Source organism: Phacochoerus africanus, chromosome 3, assembly GCF_016906955.1.
Source record: "Phacochoerus africanus isolate WHEZ1 chromosome 3, ROS_Pafr_v1, whole genome shotgun sequence".
Lineage (NCBI taxonomy): Eukaryota > Metazoa > Chordata > Mammalia > Artiodactyla > Suidae > Phacochoerus > Phacochoerus africanus.
Genome location: NC_062546.1, coordinates 186065747 through 186090362, shown reverse-complemented (window position 1 = coordinate 186090362; position 24616 = coordinate 186065747). Strand labels below are relative to the sequence as shown.

The 24616-nt window shown below is 38.2% G+C and overlaps 1 protein-coding gene across 5 annotated transcripts in view; it reads left to right on the top strand.

Moving 5' to 3' along the window:
* USP37 (ubiquitin specific peptidase 37) overlaps positions 1-24616 on the top strand; it is a 96519-nt gene that overhangs the window by 58739 nt on the left and 13164 nt on the right. For 3 of the 5 annotated variants that reach the window (XM_047773493.1, XM_047773492.1, XM_047773496.1), the window contains 6 exons: positions 1670-1787; positions 3095-3174; positions 6125-6289; positions 8322-8387; positions 11094-11235; positions 13604-13859. In XM_047773493.1, coding sequence (XP_047629449.1) covers positions 1670-1787; positions 3095-3174; positions 6125-6289; positions 8322-8387; positions 11094-11235; positions 13604-13859 — 827 coding nt within the window. The remainder of the gene's footprint in view (positions 1-1669; positions 1788-3094; positions 3175-6124; positions 6290-8321; positions 8388-11093; positions 11236-13603; positions 13860-24616) is intronic. The other 2 variants (XM_047773495.1, XM_047773494.1) reach the window with 1 other exon arrangement.

Genomic DNA, 24616 nt, shown 5'->3' with positions numbered 1-24616 from the left:
TGGTCTTCAACTGACAAAATTGGGATAGGAAAAAGAATATTACTAAAAATGCTAATATGCAGCAAAATTAAATACAGTCACTTAAAACTATGTAAAAGAAATCATTTTGCTTCTAGGTAAATTGAATATGATGTTTGGTCTCTGAACCTATTTTTTGAAATTCTATAAAAATGTATCCATTGACCAAACAAGTCTGCTACCTAATAGAAATGCCTACACATGTTCACTGAGAATGCAAAATATTTTCAATTTTATGCATTGTTCATATAGTCAAAAGCAGGAAATAGCCCAGATGTCCATCACTAGTAATAGGAGTAAGTTGTGGAATGCTCATGCAGCTTAGTCTAAATAACATTGAAAATGGGCTATAGTCATTTGCAGCAAACAGCCATATTGAACAAAAAGCTAGTTAAGGAGTTCTGTGGTGGCGTAGTGGTTAAGGATCCATCATTATCACTGCTGTGGGGCAGGTTTATTCCCTGGCCCAGGAATTTCTGCATGCCACAGGCTTGGCCAAAAAAAAAAAAAAAAGCAGCAGCAGCGGCTAGTTAAAAGAAAACATTCTAGGAGTTCCTATCCTGGCTCAGTGGAAACATATCCGACTAGGAACCATGAGGTTGTGGGTTTGATCCCTGGCCTTGCTCAGTGGGTTAAGGATCCTGTGTTGCCGTGAGCTGTGGTGTAGGTCTCAGACACAGCTCAGATACTGTGTTGCTGTGGCTCCAATTAGACCTCTAGCCTGGGAACCTCCATGTGCTGTGGGTGCAGCCCTAAAAAGCAAAAACAAACAAAAAACATTCTATATGGCTCCATTTATGTAAGATTCAGAAATAGGTAGTGTTCAACTATTATGTTGGAAGTCAGGAGAATAGTTGTCTTTTGGGGGAACAAAAAGGGAAAGAGCCATGTGAGGAGGCATCTAGGAAGTTCATAATGTTCTGTTTCTTAAGTGGTGATTGTATGTATGTGTTAACTGATAATTCATCAAGCTATACAATTTTGATGATTGTAAAGAACCATGTGAGGGGGCATCTAGGGAGTTCATAACGTTCTGTTGATAATTCATCGAGCTATGCAATTTTGACTAGTTCAATTTTCTATATGTATGTTACACTTTAGTGTTCTAAAGTCGAGAGAGTTTTGGGAAATAGAAAAATTTTTAATTTAGCATTTTAAGAAAGTACCTAATCACTTTTTTTTTCTTTTTTTTAAGGGCCAAACCTGCCGTATATGGAAGTTCCCTGGCTAGGGGTCGAATCGGAACCATAGCTGCCTGCCTACGCCACAGCCACAGCAATCCTGTATCCAAGCCTTGTCTGCGACCTACACCCCGGCTCACAGCAACGCCAAATCCTTAACGCATTGAGCAAGGCCAGGGCTCAAACTCACATCCTCATGGATAAGCAGTCAGGCTTGTACTGCTGAGCCACAATGGGAACTTCCCTTAATCACTTTGAATTGAGCTTTCACCTGTATTGATTTAATAAAGATTAAAATAATCATGAGAATTCTTTTAAAAAGTTGTATATTTCTCATACCTAGTCGTGGTCTTTTAGTGCTTTATAAGTTCTGTAGGGAAATAGTGTTTCTGAAGTATATTTGTATTGATTCTGTGCTGCACAGTTAGACTTCTAATTCTTATTACATCTGTCTTCCTTTATTCTTACAGATGTGGAGAGATTATTCCCAAAAGAGAACAGTTTAATGACCTTTCCATTGACCTTCCTCGAAGGAAAAAGCCACTCCCTCCTCGTTCAATTCAAGATTCCCTTGATCTTTTCTTTAGGGTAAATAATATCTTCTGGTAATTTCATATAAGTAAATTTTATATATCATAGATAATCGTATTTGAAGTTGGTTTCTTTAAGTTAGAGTTTGGACATAATACTTGCAGGGGAAGCAAATGAGAAATTTATAAATAGTGTTTAAAAGCTCAATCTAATTTTAACCAATTATAGAAGAAAATGAATTACTCAAGTAGATTATTCGTGTAATTCAGCAGCAAGTGTTTTAGACAGCCTTAGAAGCAGTTATTTGTAAACAAATATTAATTTGAAGTGTATGAAGTGACATGTGCTAAAATTTGATAATATGACTCAAAATTGGAGACACTGTACGTTAGTATACTAAGATCTGAGGAATGAAAAAATATTCTTTGCTTCACCTTAGGTGTACCCTGTTAGAAACAAAAAGGGGGAGTCATGTTTATTCAAAGCTGTAGAGGTATAGATAAATATTTGCTTGTGTGACATATATACTGTTACAGATTTTCAGAAAGTTTCTGAGACATAATTGGACCGGTTGTATAGCAGTCCCTGATAACCAGTGGAAATTTATCAGGATCACTTTTTATCTCTGCAATAGTAGTTCTTGTTTTGTTGTTGGAAATGGGGCAGGGTTGTTGTCCTAATATTTAAAAAAAACAAAAAAATCTGTTTTTTAAATGATGAATATTCAGCTCCACCCAAAGATAAATACTCTGCTTTTCTTTTTGTTTTAATCATTCCTTACTATTCCTATTTTTATCGTAGAATTTGAAGCTTTTCCTGTGTATCTTTACTCCCATTTTTTAAGGATTTCTTGTTTCAGTTTTCTCTAGGTAATGATATCCACCCCAAACTTTGGTCCTTTTAGAGCAGTTGTTCTTAGTGGGCTGTCACCAGAAGATTGAGTTCCATTATAAGAAAGGGGTAGAGTTACACCTAACTGACCAGGAACTCCGCCTAACCTGAAGGTGATCTTATCTCTGCTATGGCCAAATGTTAAAATCTGGATATACTCTTGGCAGTGGTTCTTGTGTATCCATGGGGAAAAGATTGAGAATCTGCTACTAGAGTTTAGTAACTGTCATAAATTGAGCTGTTTCCTTGGTAAAAATGGAAATCAGGACTTCTGAAATAGGGCATGATATTATAAGATAACTATTTTGAAGATTAGGTCTTAATTCAGTAAGGCTTGTGATCCTAGACACAAAATTTAAGGTGGTCAGAGTTGTCATTCCACGGAACTAGTATGACTAAAGAAATTAGCATTTAATGGGGCAGTGCTCATTCAACTTCATGCTTCTTTATTTTCCCCTCTTATCTTTTTACAGGCAGAAGAACTTGAGTATTCCTGTGAGAAGTGTGGTGGGAAATGTGCTCTTGTCAGACATAAATTTAACAGGCTACCCAGGTAAAATTATTCGGCTTTTCAGTTTTTTTTCTTTAAAGTATTTACAGATAATTAATAAATGAGGCTAATCAGATGCAGTGGTAAAGAAAGTCAGCAAAGCTGAGACGTGAAGAGGGTAGTGAATAGGAAGGTCGAATCTCTTATATACAAGAGGAAGAGGATTTAGAATGTTGAAGAGAAGGAACTTGAGAGTTCCAAGAAGATGGCAGTGAGAGGATGGGGCTGGTGAGACTTCTTTTTTTGTTTTTGGTCTTTTGTCTTATTTAGGGCCACACCTGGGGCATATGGAGGTTCCTAGGCTAGGGGTCTAATCGGAGCTGTAGCCTCCGGCCTATGCCACAACCACAGCCACAGCAACTCGGGCTGTGACCTACACCACAGCTTACAGCAACGCCAAATCCTTAACCCACGGAGCAAGGCGAGGGATTGAACCTGCGTCCTCATGGATGCTAGTCAGATTCGTTTCCATTGAGCCACCAGGGGAACTCCTCATAAATTTTTAATTCAATAATGTGTAAAAGTTACAATTTGTTGTGCTGTAATCTCCCTCTCTTATCCCAGACCTTCAGTAAAAATCTACTACACACACACACACACACACACACACACACACACACACACACACGTAAAGTAATTTTTTCAATTTTTGCATTTCTTTATTCGGAGGATTTTATAGATTGGTAAGTTTCCTGTAGTCATATAAGAATTCTAAATTAAGAATGAAATTAAGTTATATTGTATTAGCTCTGTATAAACAAACATAAAACCAAGCCAGTTAGAAAAATTATGATGTGATTATAGAACAACTTTTAGTTTGTTTCCAAGAATAGATCTCAACCGCAAACAAGGTTATTATTAACATTAAATATTTATATGGCACTTTGCCTGCAGAGTATTTTGCTTTCTTTTAGTAGGGTGTAGAGTTTCTGGAACTTAGCCCCTAGAGACTAGTTCTTTTTATTTTATTTTACTTTATTTGTTTTGGCTCCATCTGTGGCATGTGGAAGTTACAAGCCAGGAATCGAACCCACACCATAGCAGTGACCCAAACCACAGCAGTGACAATGCCAGATCCTTAACACACCAGGCCACCAGGGATCTCCAAAAGTGAATTTCTTTTAAAGAACGGGGCTTTTGAAATCATAGCAATATTATCATGTTGACCATGGTCTATATTTTTTATTTAATAAGAGACTTGTTCTTTCCCATTTGTAAATGTTTTAAAGCAGGAGGGTGGGGGGAATAACGCTTAAGGAAAGGCTTAATTGTTGTAAGCTGTCACTGAGGAAACTAGTATACAATTAAAAGTACTTGTTTGACCTAGCAAGTTGAATGTCTGTTCCCTTTCCCATGGTCTAGCTATTTGGTCTTTCAAACGGGGGAAAAAAAAAATACTGAGAGGAATTTTCTCTTTGGTTTTCCTTTTTTTTCTGGTAGGACACATGTTAAAGGTTAGTTTATTCCAAACGCACATGAAATAGAAGCTTTTGTATCATAAATCCTGATTACTGGACTTGCTCTGTTTTTGTTCATTTCAATATTAAGCCAGTCTACTTTTATTCTTGAAGGGTCTGGTATCTTTATCAGATATGTTCATTTTTAGGCTACCTCATCTTAACAGACAAGTGATTTTGACTGTTTCATATTACCTTTTGTTTTGGGAGGGATCATTTGAAAATTTAGTCACTATATTTGACATCTGACATTCATTTTAGTCTCCTTACATCAGGTGGATCCTTGTGTTCTCTCAAGTTGTTATGAATTTGAAGGGTAGGAATTCTAGCATACATTCTGAAGAGAAATATAATAGATAACTTTAGTTTACAGATTTTTGAGTTCGTGGTTTCTGTGATGAAGGTATATACGGTAAGAAAGGAAACAGTTTTCCATAAATCAGACATTATTTTTGCTTAGAATTGAGGTTTATTCCCATAAGAGTTCTGAAATTCAGTTTTTAAAATGTTCTTGTGGGTTGTGAAATGTGTTTAGGCCATGAGGCAGATTGTGTTATGTATTAGAGGTGAAAAGGATACTATAATAGTACCTTGTGTTTCTACAGAGCTAAAAGCCTTCTCAGACCCACAAACCAGATTGGGCATGTACATTTTATAGAACTTTTTCCTAAGTGGAGAAAAAAGGTTTTTTTTATTTCTCTCTTTCTCCAGAGAAAGTGCTTCTGAAATAAGAACAGTTCATGTCATAAGTCATCTTGAAAAAATTAATATTCATCATCAAACATAAGGGCTGTTTAACACTTTAAATTACAATTTGTGGTTATATAACACTCATTTTTTGGTAAATCATGTAACATTGAAGTAAATAATTTAAGGATTGGACCCAGTATCAATACTATATATTTTTTTAATTTTTTTAAAGTATTTGTTTATTTATTTATTTATTTATTTTTAGGATCACACCCACTGCATGTGGAGGTTCCCAGGCTAAGGATCAAATCAGAGCTACCGCTGCTGGCCTACACCGCAGCCACAGCAACACCAGATCCGAGCCACATCTGCAGCCCACACCACAGCTCACGGCAACACCAGATCCTTAACCCACTAACCAAGGCCAGGGATTGAACCTGCAACCTCATGGTTCCTAGTCAGATTCGTTTCTGCTGTGCCACATCAGGAACTCCCTACCAGTATTTTTTAAACTTTAGTTTTCTTATCTGATATGTTTTATTTGATTTTTTTTTTCTTGGAACAGTATTTTACCCCAACTTCATTAATCCACCCAATGTCTATGTTTTATATCCTTAAAGCCTAGCACAGTGCCTACAACATGGCAGGTATTCAGTAAATGTTCTTTGACAGATCTTTACTTTGGCCTAATGTATTCTTTAAATCAAAAGCTCCCTGACTTGTTCAGGTACAGTGATCTCTTTTTACCTGTAAGAGAGCTCCCCCTGTTGTATATGAACTAGTAACGTCACCATCTCGTTTTTCAGGATCCTCATTCTTCATTTGAAACGATACAGCTTCAATGTTGCTCTCTCACTTAACAACAAGATTGGGCAACAAGTCATCATTCCAAGATACCTGACCCTGTCATCTCATTGCACTGAAAATACAAAACCACCCTTCAACCTTGGTTGGAGTGCACAGATGGCAATGTAAGTCCTTGAGAATTTTACTTTCCTTTTTGAAGTAGGAAGGCTTTTAGTATCTGATCAAAAAAATGACTAAACTAGATGACATGACTTCAGCTAAAATTAGACCAAGAAGGAGATTTTTTTTTTTGTCTTTTCTTTTGTCCTTTTCCAGGGCCACACCTGCAGCATATGGAGGTTCCCAGGCTAGCCACCAGCCCACGCCAGAGCCACAGCAACGTGGGATCCGAGCCTCATCTTCGACCTACACCACGGCTCACAGCAGTGCCAGATCCTTAAGCCACTGAACAAGGCCAGGGATCGAACCCACAACCTTACGGTTCCCAGTCGGATTTGTAAACCACTGAGCCACGACAGGAACTCCCAAGAAGGAGATTTTAATTTTGCTTTATTTTGGGATTTTATGCTAGATTACTACCTGATTTAAGTAATTGAATAAAATGCTTAAACAGAAATTTTCAACATACCTTAATTGCCTTTCATGAGAAGTTACCTTTTTAGGGAATGCTCTTTACTCTTTTAGACCTCTAGAAGACAGTTTGATACATTTTGGGAATACAAACAAAACTTGCATGATGGTAAGAGTCCACCTGACACTGAAAATACTGACTCCTGTGTTTACTCCCTAGAAGTTCCATTTAGCAAATCTGATATAGGGCTGAGGAATCAATATTTAACATATACCTTTGCTGACTCTTTGGGATATGCAAACTTGAGACACAGAGAATATTATACTGGGGCCTCCAAAATAGATCGTGTTTTCATAAATGTATTAAGACTTCAGTAAATGTTGTTCTTTCTTCTTCATACTTGTCTTACTTTGGAGCCTTATATTGTAGTTCATTTTTATACTTAAACCCTAGTTTGGTAGAATTATGAAGTTCTAGAACTTTAGAGGTTAAAGAGATTTTAGAGATTTTTGTCTAAATTCTTAATTTTACAGAGGTAGTCCAAAAGATTAAATGATTTTCTTAAACTCACCATTAGTAACTAGAAGACAGGTCCTTTTGCTGAAATGGAATAATGAACATTTCAGAAAGTGATTGGGAGTTCCCGCCATGTGTGGCACAGCAGAAAACGAATTGGACTGGTATCCATGAGGATGTGGGTTCGATCCCTGGTCTCGCTCAGTGGGTCGGGGATCTGGCGTTGCTGTGAACTGTGGTGTAGGTTGCAGATGTGGCTCAGATCCCAGGTTGCTGTTGCTGTGGCATAGGCCCACAGCTGTGCCTCCGATTTGACCCCTAGCCTGGGAACTTCCATATGCCACGAGTGCAGCCCTCAAAACCAAAAAAAGAGAAAGAAAGTGAATGAACGTTTGCTAATATGAATTGATGCAGTTTTATAAAATTAGGTCCCCTTGGATTAATAATCAAAATATTTTACTACATCATGTAAGTTTACACTAAAGGCCTCAACAGGTCAATAACAGCATGTTCACAGAGTCAGTATTTCTGGCTTTCTCTCATGGCCTTTCTTGAGAATGGATGTTTTTCCTTGATGCAGACTGCCCTCTGCTGGTGGAGGTAGTACTCTTTCTGGCAGTGGTGTTACATCAAACCATCATCCAAGGCTCTTTTATTTAATAGCTCTACAATTCAATAGCTTTAAGACTTTGGACAAATTCCTTGACCTGTCCTTTGGGAAAATAACAGGGTGGTTGTGAACATTAAATGAGGTGTAATACACATGAGTTATTATTTCAGTGCCTGACATCTAGTAAGTCCTCAATAAATGAGAGCTATTATTTTATTGCTTAAAAGTAAAGAACTGAGGCAAGAGAATTTTTCCCAAGATGTTCTTTTCATATGCATTTCATTTCCAGTGTTTACTTAGATCATTAGATAAGAGAGAGAACCTAGGGAATGTATTTTGTTTTTTCTTTTGGCCTCTATTGCTAGTAAAAATATTATCATTGTTAACTTTTCAAGAGGACATACAAGGGACTGTACTACAGAAGAAATCATTTATGAGTCAAATATTTTTCTTTAGTAATGTAATTGTATACATTATATATTTTCTAATTTTCTGATAGTTCTAGACCATTGAAAGCCTCTCAAATGGTGAATTCCTGCATCACCAGCCCTTCTACACCTTCAAAGTGAGTTATATTTCTTGTGTACCCAAAATTTGTATTTTTAAGGATTTGGCTTACCCTGATTTTCAAGATTATCCCCTTCCCTTTTCCTGTTGTTTCTCTTTTTGCATGATAACTGCTCTACATTACTATACTTGGATCTGCTTTAACTGTAATCTAGGGTATGTCAAGTTTTTAACAGTGAAGCAAGTTCAGATGTTCCTCTCAAAATTTTGTTTTAAAACTTCCTAAATCATCTGTTAATATGTAATATTTTCATCCTACAACTCTAGAAATTGATGACGAAGGATTTTAAGGATTGATTCTTGAAATAGACACATGGAGATCCCAAACTATCTTTTCAACCAGTTGCCAGCCTGTGTGGAACTTCTTTTCTTAGACACTGAACTGGAACTATTCCGAAAGGGGACGGGAAAACAAATCCACACTAGAAATGTAGCTATTCTACAAATGTTTTACGGTTTTTGCTTAAGACCAAAAGTTTGTCCAAGAAGGAAACATATACTTTTTTTAAATATGCCTCCTCTATGATTTGATTAGAACCACAGTTCCTGATTAGACATTTCTAAATGACTTGGTTGTCATTTGTCTTTAAAATTAGTTTTTCTAAAAATTTAATGTCCCAAAGTACTTTTAGAAAAGAGAGACTTTTGTTGTTTAAGGGCTCTTGGGGGGCTTTTATAACCATAAAGTGACATTTGGGAACTGCTATTTTCTTTTCCTCCTGTTAATTATTTTTCAGTGCAATTAAAACCAGATGACTAACTGACTAGAAATCTGAAATGGTACCGATATGAATACTCTTGCCCGTTCTCAAGATACAAATGAGCAATACCACTTGGCTGCTTAGAAAGTGAGCAAGTGATGCATTTACAGGATGAATATTTTTCCTTACTACAGGCAAGCTGCCTTCTGTGAATATAGTAACTATTAATGGAATGCACTCTTTTATGTACCAAATCACTATAGTTTCAAGAAAGAGATGGTTTCATTGGGCATCATTATACTTGGCATGGTCATCTGTTCTCCAGGGTCTTCTGGTATGAGAATTTAAGAATCGGTCAATAAGGGATTATTAGGCCCTAGAAGACCTGTCATGCCGATCAAACTTAAAAGAGGCTGAGTTATAAACCAGAGTACCATTGGTTCTTCTTTAATGTCCTTCGTCACATTCGACCCTGGTATATTAGTAGCCAGGTGTCACCTTCCTTCAGTGAAGTATTTACATGGCTAAATAAATATGTTCAGTTTTGCTTGGTGACCATGAAATCAGAAATGAAGAATCAAGATGGCTAATTGGCTATTTCTAAGTTTATACTAAAAACCCTTTTGAACACACAGTGGGAGGCTATTCACGTGTTCAGGCTGAAGTGCAGTGGTATCCTGGCTGCTCTCAGCCAAAGACTATGGTTGGAGTTATCGCTGACCACTTGCCTCTTTTCTTTGATCTACATTGCTGTGCAGTCCTCCTTGGTTTCCATCGTGACCTCTTTTTTCTTGGTACCATCATTCTACATGTTTATTTATAGTTTTGACATTTAAATTAATTGTATTTATCCACTTTCCACTTACTTTTTTTTTTTAGTATTAGCATATGAATTTATGTTAACCTCCACCAAGAAAGTTTGTGCTTTTTGACCTTTACCATTTTTTTCCTTTAGTTTATTTTCAGCTCACATAGAAGACAACACAGTAACACCTTACTTATCTGGTATCATTGAAGAATAATATTTGATATTCCAAGTAATGAATATTTCTATAACTGAAGCTCACCTTTTTAAACATTGCTTTTTTAATTTTAATCTTAAAGTCTTTTAAGCATCTTAGATGGTTATTATCTCTGTGACCTTACAGAATTCCTTATATTGTTAAATAAAATACATTGAAGATAATTTAAATATATTGTAATGACTTAGAATCAGCTTAATGAATATCACTTATTACTCTGTATTTTAATATGATAATGCCTGCAGAGGTTCTTAATTCTTACAAGACATTTTACATTAAATTACCTTATAGTTCTTTATTGCCCTTTTTTGGTTATTCTCTCTCATTTCTTAGCTCTCATTTCTTGATGAACTTCCTACATTATTTTATACACCATTTCCTGGGAAAGAAGGGTCCCTGTCTAAAGAGTAAAGTGTGTGGAGCTTTGAAACTGCTGCCTTCCTCAGAAGCTTTTTTTCTTACTTTTGAATCTCTGTATTCTAGAAGGTAGAAGTTGCCGGAAGTCTGACCTACATATAATTGGATAAGTGGAATGTTACTGTTAATTTCAAAATACATAGATCAGAATTTTAAAGAGCAAAAATTAGTCCTCATACGCTCTGTTGTCAAAAACATGTATTCATTGTTATGTCTGCATGCATTCAGTAGAGTACTTGCTTTATAAAGACAATAACAAAACTTCTTTGGAGTTGATCATTAAAAGAAAAAAGGCACAAAGTGATTGGTTTACTGATGCTATATAATAGCCTAAGAGTTGTCTAATTTTCAAAGCATGACTCTTTTGGAGTAGAGCAAAGGTAATGCTTAAATAAATCTCTTTTGATACATATTTTTTTTTCTCTGTTAAATCATTCTCCATAAAGGAAAAGCTTTTTGTCTTCTTATTTTGGTATTTATACTTTAAAATAATAAAAAGGACAAGTGTTTATTTATCAGGCTTATATAGGGTTCTTTTGTTTGTTTGTTTTTCTTAAATTACAGGAATTTCACCTTCAAATCCAAGAGCTCCTTGGCCTTATCCCTTGATTCAGACAGTGAGGATGAGTTGAAACGCTCTGTGGCCCTTAGCCAGAGACTTGGTGAAATATCAAGCAGTGAACAGCAGCAGGAAGACCTGGAAAAGGTAAGTAATTTCTCATCAAAATATCTGACTGCCCAAATAAATGCCTTTCGTTACCATGATCAGCAAACTTAATACATACATGAGATAAATTATAAACTTAATGAATCTGTTCATACGCTAAAGAGTGTGCTTTTTGTAGCTGCAAACCAGTCTGTTTAAAGATGGATTCAGACTTTTTTAAAATTGAGGTATAATTAATTGACACATGATACCATATTAGTTTCAGGAGTTCCCGTCGTGGCTCAGTGGCTAACGAATCCGACTAGGAATCATGAGGTTGAGGGTTCGATCCCTGGCCTTGCTCAGTGGGTTAAGGATCCGGTGTTGCCGTGAGCTGTGGTGTAGATTGCAGATGTGGCTCGAATCCTGCGTTGCTGTGGCTCTGGCATAGACCGGTGGCTACAGCTCCAATTTGACCCCCAGCCTGGGAACCTCCATATGCCATGGGAGCAGCCCAAGAAATGGCAAAAAGACAAAAAAAAAATCATATTAGTTTCAAGTGTACAACACGATACGGTATTTGTATATATCACAAGATGATCACCACAATAAGTCTACTTAACATTGTCACCATACATAGTTATCCAAAAAATTGTTTTTTCTTAGGAATGAGGACTTTTCCAATCCACTCTCTTAGCAGCTTTCAGATATGCAGTACAGTATTATTGTCACCATGATGTACATTACATCCCTATGACTTATTTATAACTGGAAGTTTGTACCTTTTTGCCCCCTCACCCTTTTCATTCACTCCTCAGCCCCCGCCTCTGGCAACTACTAATCTGTTCTTTGTGCCTATGAACTTAGTTTTTTTATTTGTTTGTTTTTTAGATTCCACATGTAAGTGAGATCATAGAGTATTTGTCTTTCTCTGTATATGTATAATTTATTATCCTCAAGATTCTTCCATACTGTCACAAATGGCAAGATTTTGTTCTTTTTTACGGCTAAATAATGTTCCATTGTGTCTGTGTGTATATGTACACACACACACGCCCCTCTTCTTTATACATTTATCCATCAGTAGATACTTAGGTTGTTTCCAGGATTGAGACTTGGAAAAAATGAAAGTTATTGTGCATAACCTACTTTTTTTCCTGTTAACCTTCAGAGCTACTTTTACGTATTCGACCTCAAATAATTTGCTTTATTTTGATACTAATTATTAATATGAGGGAATCATAGTAAATGTTTTATATCAGCAGGCCAACCAGGTAATCTAAAAGTTTAAGTAATGAGAATGAAGGTACAACTGTATCATATTCTGTCTTGATATATAATGATAGTTAATATTTTGAAGATTTAAGCATTTCTAGGAATTTGTGTCATCTCCTGTAATTGATTTTAAACCTCCATTTTGATCAGATAACATAATTATGTTAGTAGTTATTTTTTGTTCGGGCTGTTTCCTATCTTTCAAACTAGAGGTAGTTTGTGGTTATTTACCTTGAATGAGAAATAACAGAAAGTCAGAAATTCTCCCAGAAATGAGAGAAAGTTATTCAGAAAATAACTTCTGAATGTTTACATAATCTTAATATAGTCTTTATTTTTCTTATTTATTAAAAAAAGTTCTCAGGACTTCCCATCATGGCACAGTGGAAACAAATCCGACTAGGAACCATGAGGTTGCAGGCTTGATCCCTGGCCTTGCTCAGTGGGTTAAGGATCCAGCGTCACCCGGGACCTGTGGTGTAGGTTGCAGACACGGCTCGGAGCTGGCATTGCTGTGGCTCTGGCATAGGCTGGCAGCTGTAGCTCCGGTTAGACCCCTACCCTGTGAACCTCCATATGCCGAGGGTGCGGCCCTAAAAAAAAAGACACACACACACTCACACCCAAAAAAAAAAAGTTCTCAAGGATTTCCCATTGTGGCTTAGTGGTAATGAAGCTGACTAGTATCCATGAGGACACAGGTTCAATCCACAGTCTCACTCAGTGAGTTAAGGATGCATTGTTGCCGTGAGCTGCAGTGTAGCTTGCAGGTACAGCTCAGATCTGGCATTTGGTGTGGCTGTGATGCTGCAATGCCAATTCAGCCCCTAGCCTGGGAGCTTCTCTATGCCACAGGTGCAGCCCTAAAAAAGAAAAGGGAAAAAAAAAGGAGAAACTTTTTAGAAATAAAATAGGGAGAAGGATCAAGATGGCAGAGGAGTAAGGCGTTTCTCTCACAATACATCAAAAAAGCACACGTATATCTACTAAACACTGGCAAAAGAACTTAAACTTACAAAAAGGTCGAGAAACCCTCCACATAACTGGGTAGAACCAAAAAAAAATAGAAATGAAATAAACATGTCGCTTAAACTTTAAGATTGCTGTATTTGTAGGCATTCTGATGTCCTCTAAAAGCTATTCTCTTCCTTAGGATTCAAAATCATGCAAACTAGAACCTGATAAGTCTGAACTAGAAAACTCAGGATTTGATGCAATGAGTGAAGAAGAGCTTCTAGCAGCTGTTTTAGAGATAAGTAAAAGAGAAGCTTCACCATCTCCGAGTCATGAAGATGATGATAAACCAACCAGCAGCCCTGATACTGGATTTGCTGAAGATGATATTCAAGAAATGCCTGAAAATCCAGACCCTATGGAAACCGAGAAGCCGAAAACAATCACAGAGCCTGGTAAGTTTAATGAAAATAAATATCTATAAAACAAGGCACAACTGCATTCCAAAGCTTTAACTAACAAATGACATCTACATAATGGGAGATGAGAGGTATGTGAAACAGAGCTAATGGTATTTTTGTGCTTTTTTTTTTTTAAACAGTTTAAAAAATGAGAGGCAGATATTATGAGTAGTATCCAGAGGTTAGTGGTAAAGTATGCCATGTCCCTTTAGGTGTACATCAAAAGAAAAGCTAGTATTCATGTCCGTTTAAAAAATGTTTGTGTCAAATCTGGGTCACTTTTCTCTTACCACTACTGTCTCAGAAATTCGTGTAATTCTTCATTTTTTTTAATATCTGAACTTACACCAAGTTTTAGTGTGTAAATAATTCAAGTTCTCCACTGAACTTAGACCACTGAACAAACTGAGCAGGTCTTGAGCCTCTAGTCTTAGCTATACCACTTTTTATTTATGAATTTCTAAATGGTAATTGAACCTCTTTGATACTCAATTTTCTTATCTCTGTATGGGGATCTGCCAGACATACTTCAGGTGGTTGTGAGTAGAATGTTAGGAGTTCCTGCTGTGGCAAAGTGGATTAATCATCTGGCTTGTCTCTGTGGAGGCAAGTTTAATTCTCAGCTCGATGCAGTGGGTTAAGGATCTGTTGTTGCTGCAGCTGTGGTATAAGTCACAGCTCCAGTTTGGATACTGTCCTGGTCCGGGAACTTCCATATGGTATAGGGGCAGCTGAAAGAGAAAAAAAAAAAAAAATGCTAGATAGTGTATACATATTATGTAAAGTGCGCTGCAGAAGCTGTCACTGCATACAACAGCGCTGAGTCTCCTTGTCTTGCATAACGAATGTTTTAAGATTTTTAAGTAGAAAATGTTCACTCCCTCTTCCTGTGAACAACTCTCATTTTTTTTCACCTGATATCCTTATTATCTGTATTTAGGAAGCTAGGTAATGTGTTTCAGTATATCAAGCCTAGGATTTTGAGGATGAAGAGAATAGTATGTAAATCACGAAATTATTTTGTATATTCTTGGGGTTGTTAGGACCTCATCAGTTTTGAATTATTTTATGTGCAAATAAAATAAGAATTAGTATATCTTTTTTTTTTTTTTTGTCCTTTTAGGGCTGCTCCTGAGGCACATGGAGGTTCTTAGGCCAGGGTGCAGTTGGAGCCACAGATGTCAGCCAATGCCACAGCTGCAGCAACGCCAGATCCAAGCCATGTCTGCAACCTACAACACAGCTCATGGCAATGCCGGATCCTCAACCCACTGAGCGAGGCCAGGGTTTGAACCTACAACCTCATGGTTCCTAGTCAGACTCGTTTCTGCTGCGCCACAACAGAAACTCCGATATCCTCAATTTAATTGGAAACAAAAAGCTGATGATTTGGTGAGGGGTGGTTCTCTGGAGCATTTTATTGGACACTTGGGTGCTGGGATTGCAAAGTCAATGTAGTCTTTCAAAGGAGACTTTACAAAACTGTTTTGCTTGGCTTTTGCCAGGATTCCAGTGATAAAAAGCTGATGATTTTTGTATATAGTTGTTTCTTTTTTTAAACCTTTTTTAACCTCTTGATGGAAGTATCCTTATGAAGTCCTTTTTCCTTATTAAACTTATAATCACTGCCCATGGATATCATTGGTTAATATTAGTGCCTTTTGTCCCTTGCCTATTTATTTCCTGCTTTCAGCTCTTCGTTCCAGTTCTTTGCTTAGTCCTTCATCTCCCTAAAATTAACAAAAGAGGTTATTTTCTGTATTTCTAGATTATCTATGCCAGTGGTGGAAAACACTAAGGTTATCAAATCATTAAGAATCATGGGTTGTTAACTCTCCCAGACTTCAGGCAATACTGCAAAGCTACAGTAATCAAAACAGTATGATATGGTACAAAAACAGACATACAGATCAATGGAACAGAATAGAGAGCCCAGAAATAAACTCACATACCTGTGGTCAGTTAATCTTCAACAGAGAGGCAAGAATATAAAGTGGGAAATAGTCTTTTTAGCAAGTGGTAGCTGGGAGAGTTGGATAGCTATATGTAAATCAGTGAAGTTAGAATACAACCTCACACCTTGCACCAAAATAAACTCAAAATAGCTTAAAGATTTAAACATAAGCTGTGACACCAGGAGTTCCTGTCATGGTGCAGGGAAAATGAATCTGACTAGGAACCATGAGATTTCGTGTTTGATCCCTGGCCTCGGTCAGTGGGTTAAGGATCTGGCATTGCCGTGAGCTGTCGTGTTGGTTGCAGATGATCCACTGAGGCTGTGATCAGAGGCCAACAGCTACAGCTCCAATTTGACCCCCAGCTGGGGACTTCTCTATGCCTCAGGTACAGTCCTAAAAATGCAAAAGAAAAAAATAGTAAGTGTGTGTGTATAGCCTAGTCACTTGTTGTGCAGCAGAGATTAGCACAACATTGTAAATCAGATATACTTTAATTTAAAAGAGAATCACAGGTTATCAAAATATTAATGACTCTAGCCACTTTGGGAAGAGCAAACTTGTTATAGATACTTTACGTCCTTACAGAAGATCTATTCTTTAGCCACCATCTTCCTCGCTTCGATCCATGCCATTGTTATATTTCTTGTTTCTTTTAATCTTACCATTCAGTTCACCTTCTTACCGTAACTGAAACTAAAAACATTACAATTCTTTTTTTTTAACTTATGCAAAATATTGATCTAAAAGTGGAGATGAATATAATGAACCTTCTGTCTTGTACTCATTATCAAAAATAAGCCATTCTTGTTTCATCTGTATCTTTTCCACTGCATCCCCTGGATTATTTAGAAGTGAATCCCAGATATTAGATCACTCCATCAGTAAAGATTTCAGTATCACTAAAGAATAAGAACTCTGTTTAAAAACATTCTCAATATCATTATTGTACTTTAAAAATTAATAATTCTGAAAAATGATCAAACCCTTCATAAGATTTTTATTACAAAAATTTCAAATCTGAGAAAAGTTGGAAAATAAAACAATGATGAACCTTTTACCTAATTCATTAGGATTTTGTCGCATTTGCTTTCCCTTTCCTTCCATGCCCCCCCACCACATGTATATGTGTAGTTGTGCAGCAGTTTCCCCAAAATTATAGCCTTAAAATATCAATAATTGTAATATCTTATAATTCTGTGTATTGCCTTGTTTTAGCTGGTAGTTTGTCTGCTCCATGTCATGTTGGCTGGGGTTTCACTGGGCTACAACTTCCACCTTGGCACTTTGGTTGTGTTGGTTAGAAGGATCAGCTGGGATGGCTAGATATCCTTTCAATTCTTCTAGTCCCCTCTCCCTGACCATCTCCCCCAACCTTCTTTTCATCTTGTAATCTCTCTCTCTCTCTTTTTTGGTCTTTTTAGGGCTGTACCCGCAGCATATGGAAGTTCCCAGGCTAAGAATCAAATCAGAGCTGTAGCCTCTGGCCTACCCCACCACCACAGCAGTGAGGGATCCGATCTGCATCTGCAGTATACACACACCATAGCTCACAGCAACGCTGGATCCTTAATCCACCAGCTTGACCAGGGATCTAACCTGCGTCCTCATGGATGCTAGTCAGATTCGTTTCTACTGAGCCACGACCAGAACTCTCTCATCTTTTAATCTCTTTATGTAATCTCAGGGCCTCTCCATTTCCATGTTGTCTCTCTAGCATGGTAGCCAAGCTTCTTACGTAATAGCTCAGGGCTCTCAAAAGTGCAAAAGAGGCAGCTGCTAGGCCTTCTTAATGTACAGGCTCAAAATTAGGACAGTCAGTTCCACCACATTTTACTGATTAAGGTACTCACAGGATCTGCCCATATTCACTGTGAGATGGACTGCACAGAGTTAGAATACCTGGCCTGGTTCATTGGAGGCCATCTTTGGAGATTACACACATACACATGCATACACTCTTTGTTTTTTAATTTTTATTTTTTTGTCTTTTTAGGGCTGCACTCATGGCGTATGGAGGTTCCCAGGCTAGGGGTCCAATTGGAGCTGTAGCCGCTGGCCTACGCCACAGCGCCAGATCCGAGCCGTGTCTGCAGCCTACACCACAGCTCATGGCAATGCCAAATCCTTAACCCATTGAGCAAGGCCAGGGATCAAACCTGCATCCTCATGGATGCTTGTCAGGTTGGTTAACAGCTGAGCCACAACAGGAACTCCCACTCTTTCTTTTTTTAGTGGCACTCGAATTGCGGGTGACACTTCACCCTAAAACACTTAAGCCTGACTTTCCTAAGTATGTGGAAATTTTCTTAGTATAACAATTATCAGGAGCTTGGATCTGGTATTGCTGTAGCTGTGGCATAGGCCAGCAGCTGTAGCTTCCTATATGACCCCTAGCCTGGGAACCTCCATATGCCATGGCCCTAAAAAGCAAAAAAAAAAAATTATCATACTTAAGAATACTAACAGTAATTCCATATATACTTCTAATATAGAGCCCACATACACATTTCCCCAATGTCGCCAAAATACTTTTTTTTTTACTTTTTCTTTTTTTAAACTTTAGAACCCAAAGCTTAATTGCCCTACTGTTCTTTAAGTATAAGTTGTGTCTTTCCCACACCCTAAAACTTCAGAGCGTAGAAATGGAATCGGTTTTCTCCTTGTTGCCTGTTGCCATTTCCAACTGCTTTGTTTCTTTTCATCCTACGAAAATCCAAGCTCTTTTGAAATACAGACTTTACCACCTATTATCTCTGTAGCTGTCTTACCTTCCAGTCGCTCCATTCCCATTAGCATTCTTAGGGCCTTCAACATCCTCATAAATGATCCTTTCAACAGCCTGGTCTCTCAATTCCTAATCCTAATTCCGAAGAACTTTTCTTCTGCCCCATCTTGATAACTGACAGAAGTCATACCCTAAACCAGTAGTTCTCAAAATGTGTCCCCAGTCCATCAGTATCATGTAGGAATTTGCTGGAAATGCCATTCTTGACCCCATCCCAGACCTGCTGAATAAGAAAACTCTGGCTGCGGGGCTCAGCATTCTGTGCTATGGTTCCCCTTAATTGTGATGCTGAAGTTTGAGAACTGCTTCCCTAGACTTTGTCATCATCAGGAACTGTACCACCTTTGAAATCCTTATTTTAGGTGGCCTTATCTAACCCTTCTCTCCTAGCTCACCTAATATCATGTTCTTTTTTAAAATTTTATTTTACTGAAATACAGTTGATTTATAATGTGTTAATTTATGCTGTACAACAAAGTAATGTAGTTATATATATATTTTTTTCATATTCTTTTCCATTATGATTTATCACATAATATTGAAAATAGTTCCCTGTGCTGTACAGTAGGACCTTATTGTTTATCCATTCTATATATAATAGCTTGCATCTGCTAATCCCAAATTCCCAATCCATCCCTCCCCCACCTCACACCTAATATCACGTTTCTTATTTCGACAGTTATTTGACCTCATTAAGACTTCCAGGGAGTTCCCGTCGTGGCTCAGTGATTAACGAATCTGACTAGGAACCATGAGGTTGCGGGTTTGATCCCTGGCCTTGCTCAGTGGGTTAAGGATCTGGCGTTGCCGTGAGCTGTGGTGTAGGTTGCAGAGGCGGCTCGAATCCCTAGTTTCTGTGGCTCTGGCGTAGGCCAGCAGCTACAGCTCCAATTCAACCCCTACCCTGGGAACTTCCATATGCCATGGGAGCGGCCCAAGAAATGGCAAAAAAAAAAAAGAGAGAGAGAGAGACTTCCAGTCCATTGACTTCTACTTTATTTTATTTTATTTTATTTTTGCTGTTCATCACCTCCCTCTTGTCATTACTTCCTTCCCCAGCCTGTATGCCATATTTTGATACTCTTATCTCTTTCCTCTTTTCCTCTCTCAGTCACCTAACAAAATCCCAACTCCCAAATCAACCAACTTCTTATTCTTTGTCTGCATCCAAGCAGCTGAAGGTTGCTGAAGAAAATCACAAAACTGCTGACTTGACTTTGCTGAAATTCATGACTATGGTCTTACATGGACCCTAAATGCTGCTAGTCACTTTTGTTACAGTTCCTTAGTAAATTTCTGTTCTCAAGCTCCATGATGTCTTTCTCAAATCTCTAGTTCTTCCATACACACTCTAGGCTTGTAACTTAGCTATATACCTTTCAAGGTAAACAGATACAATTAAGATAACTCTGCCTTCACAGAAAATGTACCTGTTGTTATTTAAAGCCGGTCCTTCCATTGTATCTAGGATCTCATCCACTTGTGCCTTCTGAAGACTTTCCCTCTTAAAATTATACTCTTTCTCTTCTGCATCACGTCTTCTCTCTTCTAAATTATTCCCATTGTACCTTAATATCATTCATTTTTTAAAAAACCTCTTATGACCATATGTTTCCCTCTAGCTACTGCCCACTTTCTTACCATCTCCCATTTGCTCATTAGCCTTCTCCAAGTGGGCTTTCATTCCGACCACACCGCTGAAATGGTCTTTATCAGGTTTACCTTAGCAACATTTCATACAGTCCACCACTCCCTCCTTAACAGGGTTTTTTTTTTGGGGGGGGGGGGGCTGTGCCTGTGGCACGTGGAAGTTCCCAAGCCAGGGATCAAACCCACACCACAGCAGTGACCAGAGCCACTGCAATAACAAACCAGATCCTTAACCCTCTACACCACAAGGAAACTCCTTAACATTTAAAACTTTATAATTTTTTTTTTTCTATAAACTACACTTGTCATGCTTCTTTCTTCCTACTAAACCACATTTGTTAGGATTTTTTTTCCTCCTACTAAACCAACTATTCATTCCAAGTTTTTTTGGTTTTGTTTTTTGCTTCCCTCATTAGAACTCTAGCTGTTTGAGTATTCCCAGGACACTATCCTTAGCTATCTTTTCTATTTAAGCTCTCTCCCTAAGTGATCTCATACATTACCATAGCCTCACATACTGATGAAGTATCAAATTCATATCTCTATCCTGAATCTATGCCCTGAGCTTTAAACTTACGTATCGGAATGCCTACTTGTCCATTTGGCTAAGTTTTTAACCCCCCCCCAACCCCAGTGAGCCTGCCCCATATCAGCAAATGGTATCATCATCTGTAGTTGCTCAGGCCAAAAAATAATGTCTCCCTTCATTTTGTCTTACTTCTTACCTCACATTCAGTCCATCAATAAATATGGTCTGTTGTACCTCCAAAATATATCCTGAATCCAGTCCTTTATCAACATATTCATAGCTACAACTCTCATCTTCCATCTCTCACCTGGGCCACTGCAGTTAATTCGTAATGTCTCTTCCTTCACTCTTACCCCACTACAGACCTTTTCATGAACATAGTGGCCAGTGTAATCTTTCTGAAGCATAGATTGCAATCACTCATCTGCTTAAAACTTATTGTGACTTCCCATTACGCTTAATCCAAGCTTCTCATCGTGGCCTATTTTCACTCCCCCTCCCGCCCCCCGGTCAGTCTACTGCTTTAGCCACACTAGCATTCTGTCTCTCTGTCACTCATATTTCCTAAGCTCTCTTTCATCTCAGAGCCTTTGCACTTGAACTCCTTGAGGGCAAGGGCCATCTTGCCGTAATTATCACTCTATCCCCAGTTTCTTCAGCAGTGCTGGGCACATAGTAGATTCTCAGTAAATATCAGGGTTCATCAGATCGTCTGTCTCATGAATCAACTCAGGAGGGGAAAGAAGACTGGCTAACTAAGCTTTCACTGTTAGCCAGCAGTGGGAAAGAATGTTTGCAGAGGCCTAGACATCAGAAAGGCCATGGCAAGTTAGTGGACCTAAAAAAGTTCAGAATGATCTGCATGGCTAGAACATAGTGTTTAGGGGGAAAAGTAAATGATGAGACTAGAGAATTATGCAGTCACAAAAACATGGTTTTTGTGGTCTAAAACCATGCTTAAGAGTTTGGACTTTAATTTCAGAAGCATTAGGAAATTATTGAATAATTTTAGGCAAAAGGGAATTTGACAATATTTGAAGAAGATCATTCAGGCTGCAGTGTAACATATAAATTAGAGAAGAATTGAAGTATTCTGTGAGACCTCTTAGAAAGTTATTGCAGTAGTCTAGACCAGAAGTTAATGGGGCTCTAAGCCAAGGTTTTGGCATTGAGGAGGAGAACTGTGATGAATTTGAGAGGTAGTTAAGAAATAATGATTTACCTAATAGGGAGTAAATGAGAATAAGGCACAAGGACTCCCAGATTTCTGTTTTAAAAAAACAAAAAACTGTGTGAACAGCAATCCCACTGACTAAAATATAGAATATAGGAACATTCTGGGAAAGAGGCAGATGATATATTTAGTAAAAGAATGTGGGGTTTTAATACATAATTCCCATCTGATCTATTGTGCAAGTTCCTTAAAAATGTGTTTTTATTTCATGGTCATATTTGTTCTCATAGATCTTAAGTGTTTTTTGTATCCATCTGGTAATCTTGTCCTGAGGACAGGTATATATTCATTTTCACCATCTTAGAGTAAACTTTCCTGCATCTGTTTCCTGTCATGTGAATTAATTGCTAGTGTAATTATGTGAAGTACATTGATACATTGAGTGCTGAAAGTTACTGGCTAAGAACTGTCACTTTTTTTTTATGAAGTATGTTTTGAGAATGCAAGTAAGTAATGCTCATCTTATGCCCTAAAATAGCAGCCTCTACTCCCAAATCTTTCTTCCACTTGAAATGCTCAACTTCAGCTAACTTCGATATCTCAGTTCCAAATTTTCAGAAGTGATTGATTGGTTGACTCAGATGAACATTCCTGGTCCAGTAAGCCAAGGCTAAAGGTACAGGCAGGATCTTGTAGGCTTCAGAGCTGCCCCTTCCAGGCTATGGAAATGACTGTTTCTCCAAGAATGGAGCGTGTGTGTGTGTGTGTGTGTGTGTGTGTGTGTGTGTTTTAATCAGGATCAGGATCATACTGCTTTTTGCACTTAATATATCCAGAGTTTCTTTTCCTCCTTTAATGAATATTCAGAATTTTAATGGTAAGTATTCAGTAGCAGTTCAATTAAAAATAATGACTAGGAGTTCCCCGTTGAGGCTCGGTGGTAATGAATCCAACTAATATCTATGAAGACTCAGGTTCGATCCTTGGCCTCTCTCCTTGGGTCACAGCATTGCCATGAGCTGTGGTGCAGGTCGCCAACTTGGCTTGGATCTTGCGTTGCTGTAGCTGTGACAAAGGCCAGCCGCTACAGCTCAGATTCAACCCTGAGCCTAGGAACTTCCATATGCCATGGGTTTGGCCCTAAAATATACGTACATATATACAGACTAGTTGCTGATTTAGAGTCTAAAACTAAGATGCTGTAGGCTTCAGAATATTCAGAGTAAGCTTCAGAGTTCATTTGTGCTATAAAAAAGGATCTACCATTTAAATGGTTAGAATGCAGTGCTGGGACAGATTTTTTTTTTTTTTTGTCTTTTTGCCATTTCTTGGGCCGCTCCCGCAGCATATGGAGGTTCCCAGGCTAGGGGTCCATTCGGAGCTGTAGCCACCAGCCTACGCCAGAGCCACAGCAATGTGGGATCTGAGCCGCGTCTGCAACCTACACCACAGCTCACGGCAACGCCAGATCCTTTAACCTACTGAGCAAGGGCAGGGACCGAACCCGCAACCTCATGGTTCCTAGTCGGATTCGTTAACCACTGCGCCATGACGGGAACTCCTGGGACAGATTTAAAAACATTTCACATGAGTGATTTCCCGTTGTGGCTCAGCAGTTAACGAATTTGGTTAGCATCTGTGAGGACTCAGGTTTGACCCTTGGCCTCGCTCAGAGGGTTAAGGATCCAGCGTTGCTGTGAACTGTGGTATAGGTCACAGACGTGGCTTGGATCTGGCGTTGCTGTGCTGTAGGCCAGCAGCTGCAGCTCCAATTTGTCCTGTAACCTGGGAACCTTCACATGCTGTGGGGGGCAGCCCTAAAAAAGCAAAAAACATTTCATATGAAATGAATCTATAAAGATAGTTCTTATTGACAGCCAGTTAAATTCTTTTTATGAGAACTTCCTTAACTTGTTGAGATGAAAATTTTTGCTTGGTAAAGTGTTTGGGGAGGGAAGGAAGGAAGGAAGTTCCTTCTCCCCACTCTTACCTAATTAAAAACTATAGTGAGATTTTAATAATCAGAAGAAAATTATGCCCATACTGCTTATTCCAGCCAGCCGTAATCTAGAAATTGAGATTTAAAAAAAAAAAAGATTAAATTTTTTCTTACCTCCCTGGATGAATGTTATAAATGTATTTATTGCCATATATTTATGTGGTACATGAGATGTTTATTACATATTTTGTAGCTTTTTTTGTTTTTTGCTTTTTAGGGCCACACCTGAGACATATGGAAGTTCCCAGGCCAGGGGTCAAATTGGAGCTACAACTGCCCACCTACACCACAGCCACAGCAATGCCAGATCCAAGCCACATATGTAACCTACACCACAGCTCATGGCAACACCGGATCCTTAACCCACTGAGCAAGGCCAGGGATCAAACCTCATGGATTCTCATCAGGTTCATTAAACACTGAACCACGAAGGGAACTCAGCTCTTTTGATTTGGAAGATGTGCAAGGCTCATTTGATTACCCATGTGAAAACACACTAATTTGACATACAGTGTAATAAATGGGAGAATCTCAGTAATTAATCATTCTAGCCTAATTCTTACATCATTTACTCTAAGTATTATTTTATTCCCAGTACTCGGTCATGTGCCATGACCTATGAATGTGGCTGTTTTTTCTTCTTCATCCTTAACCGT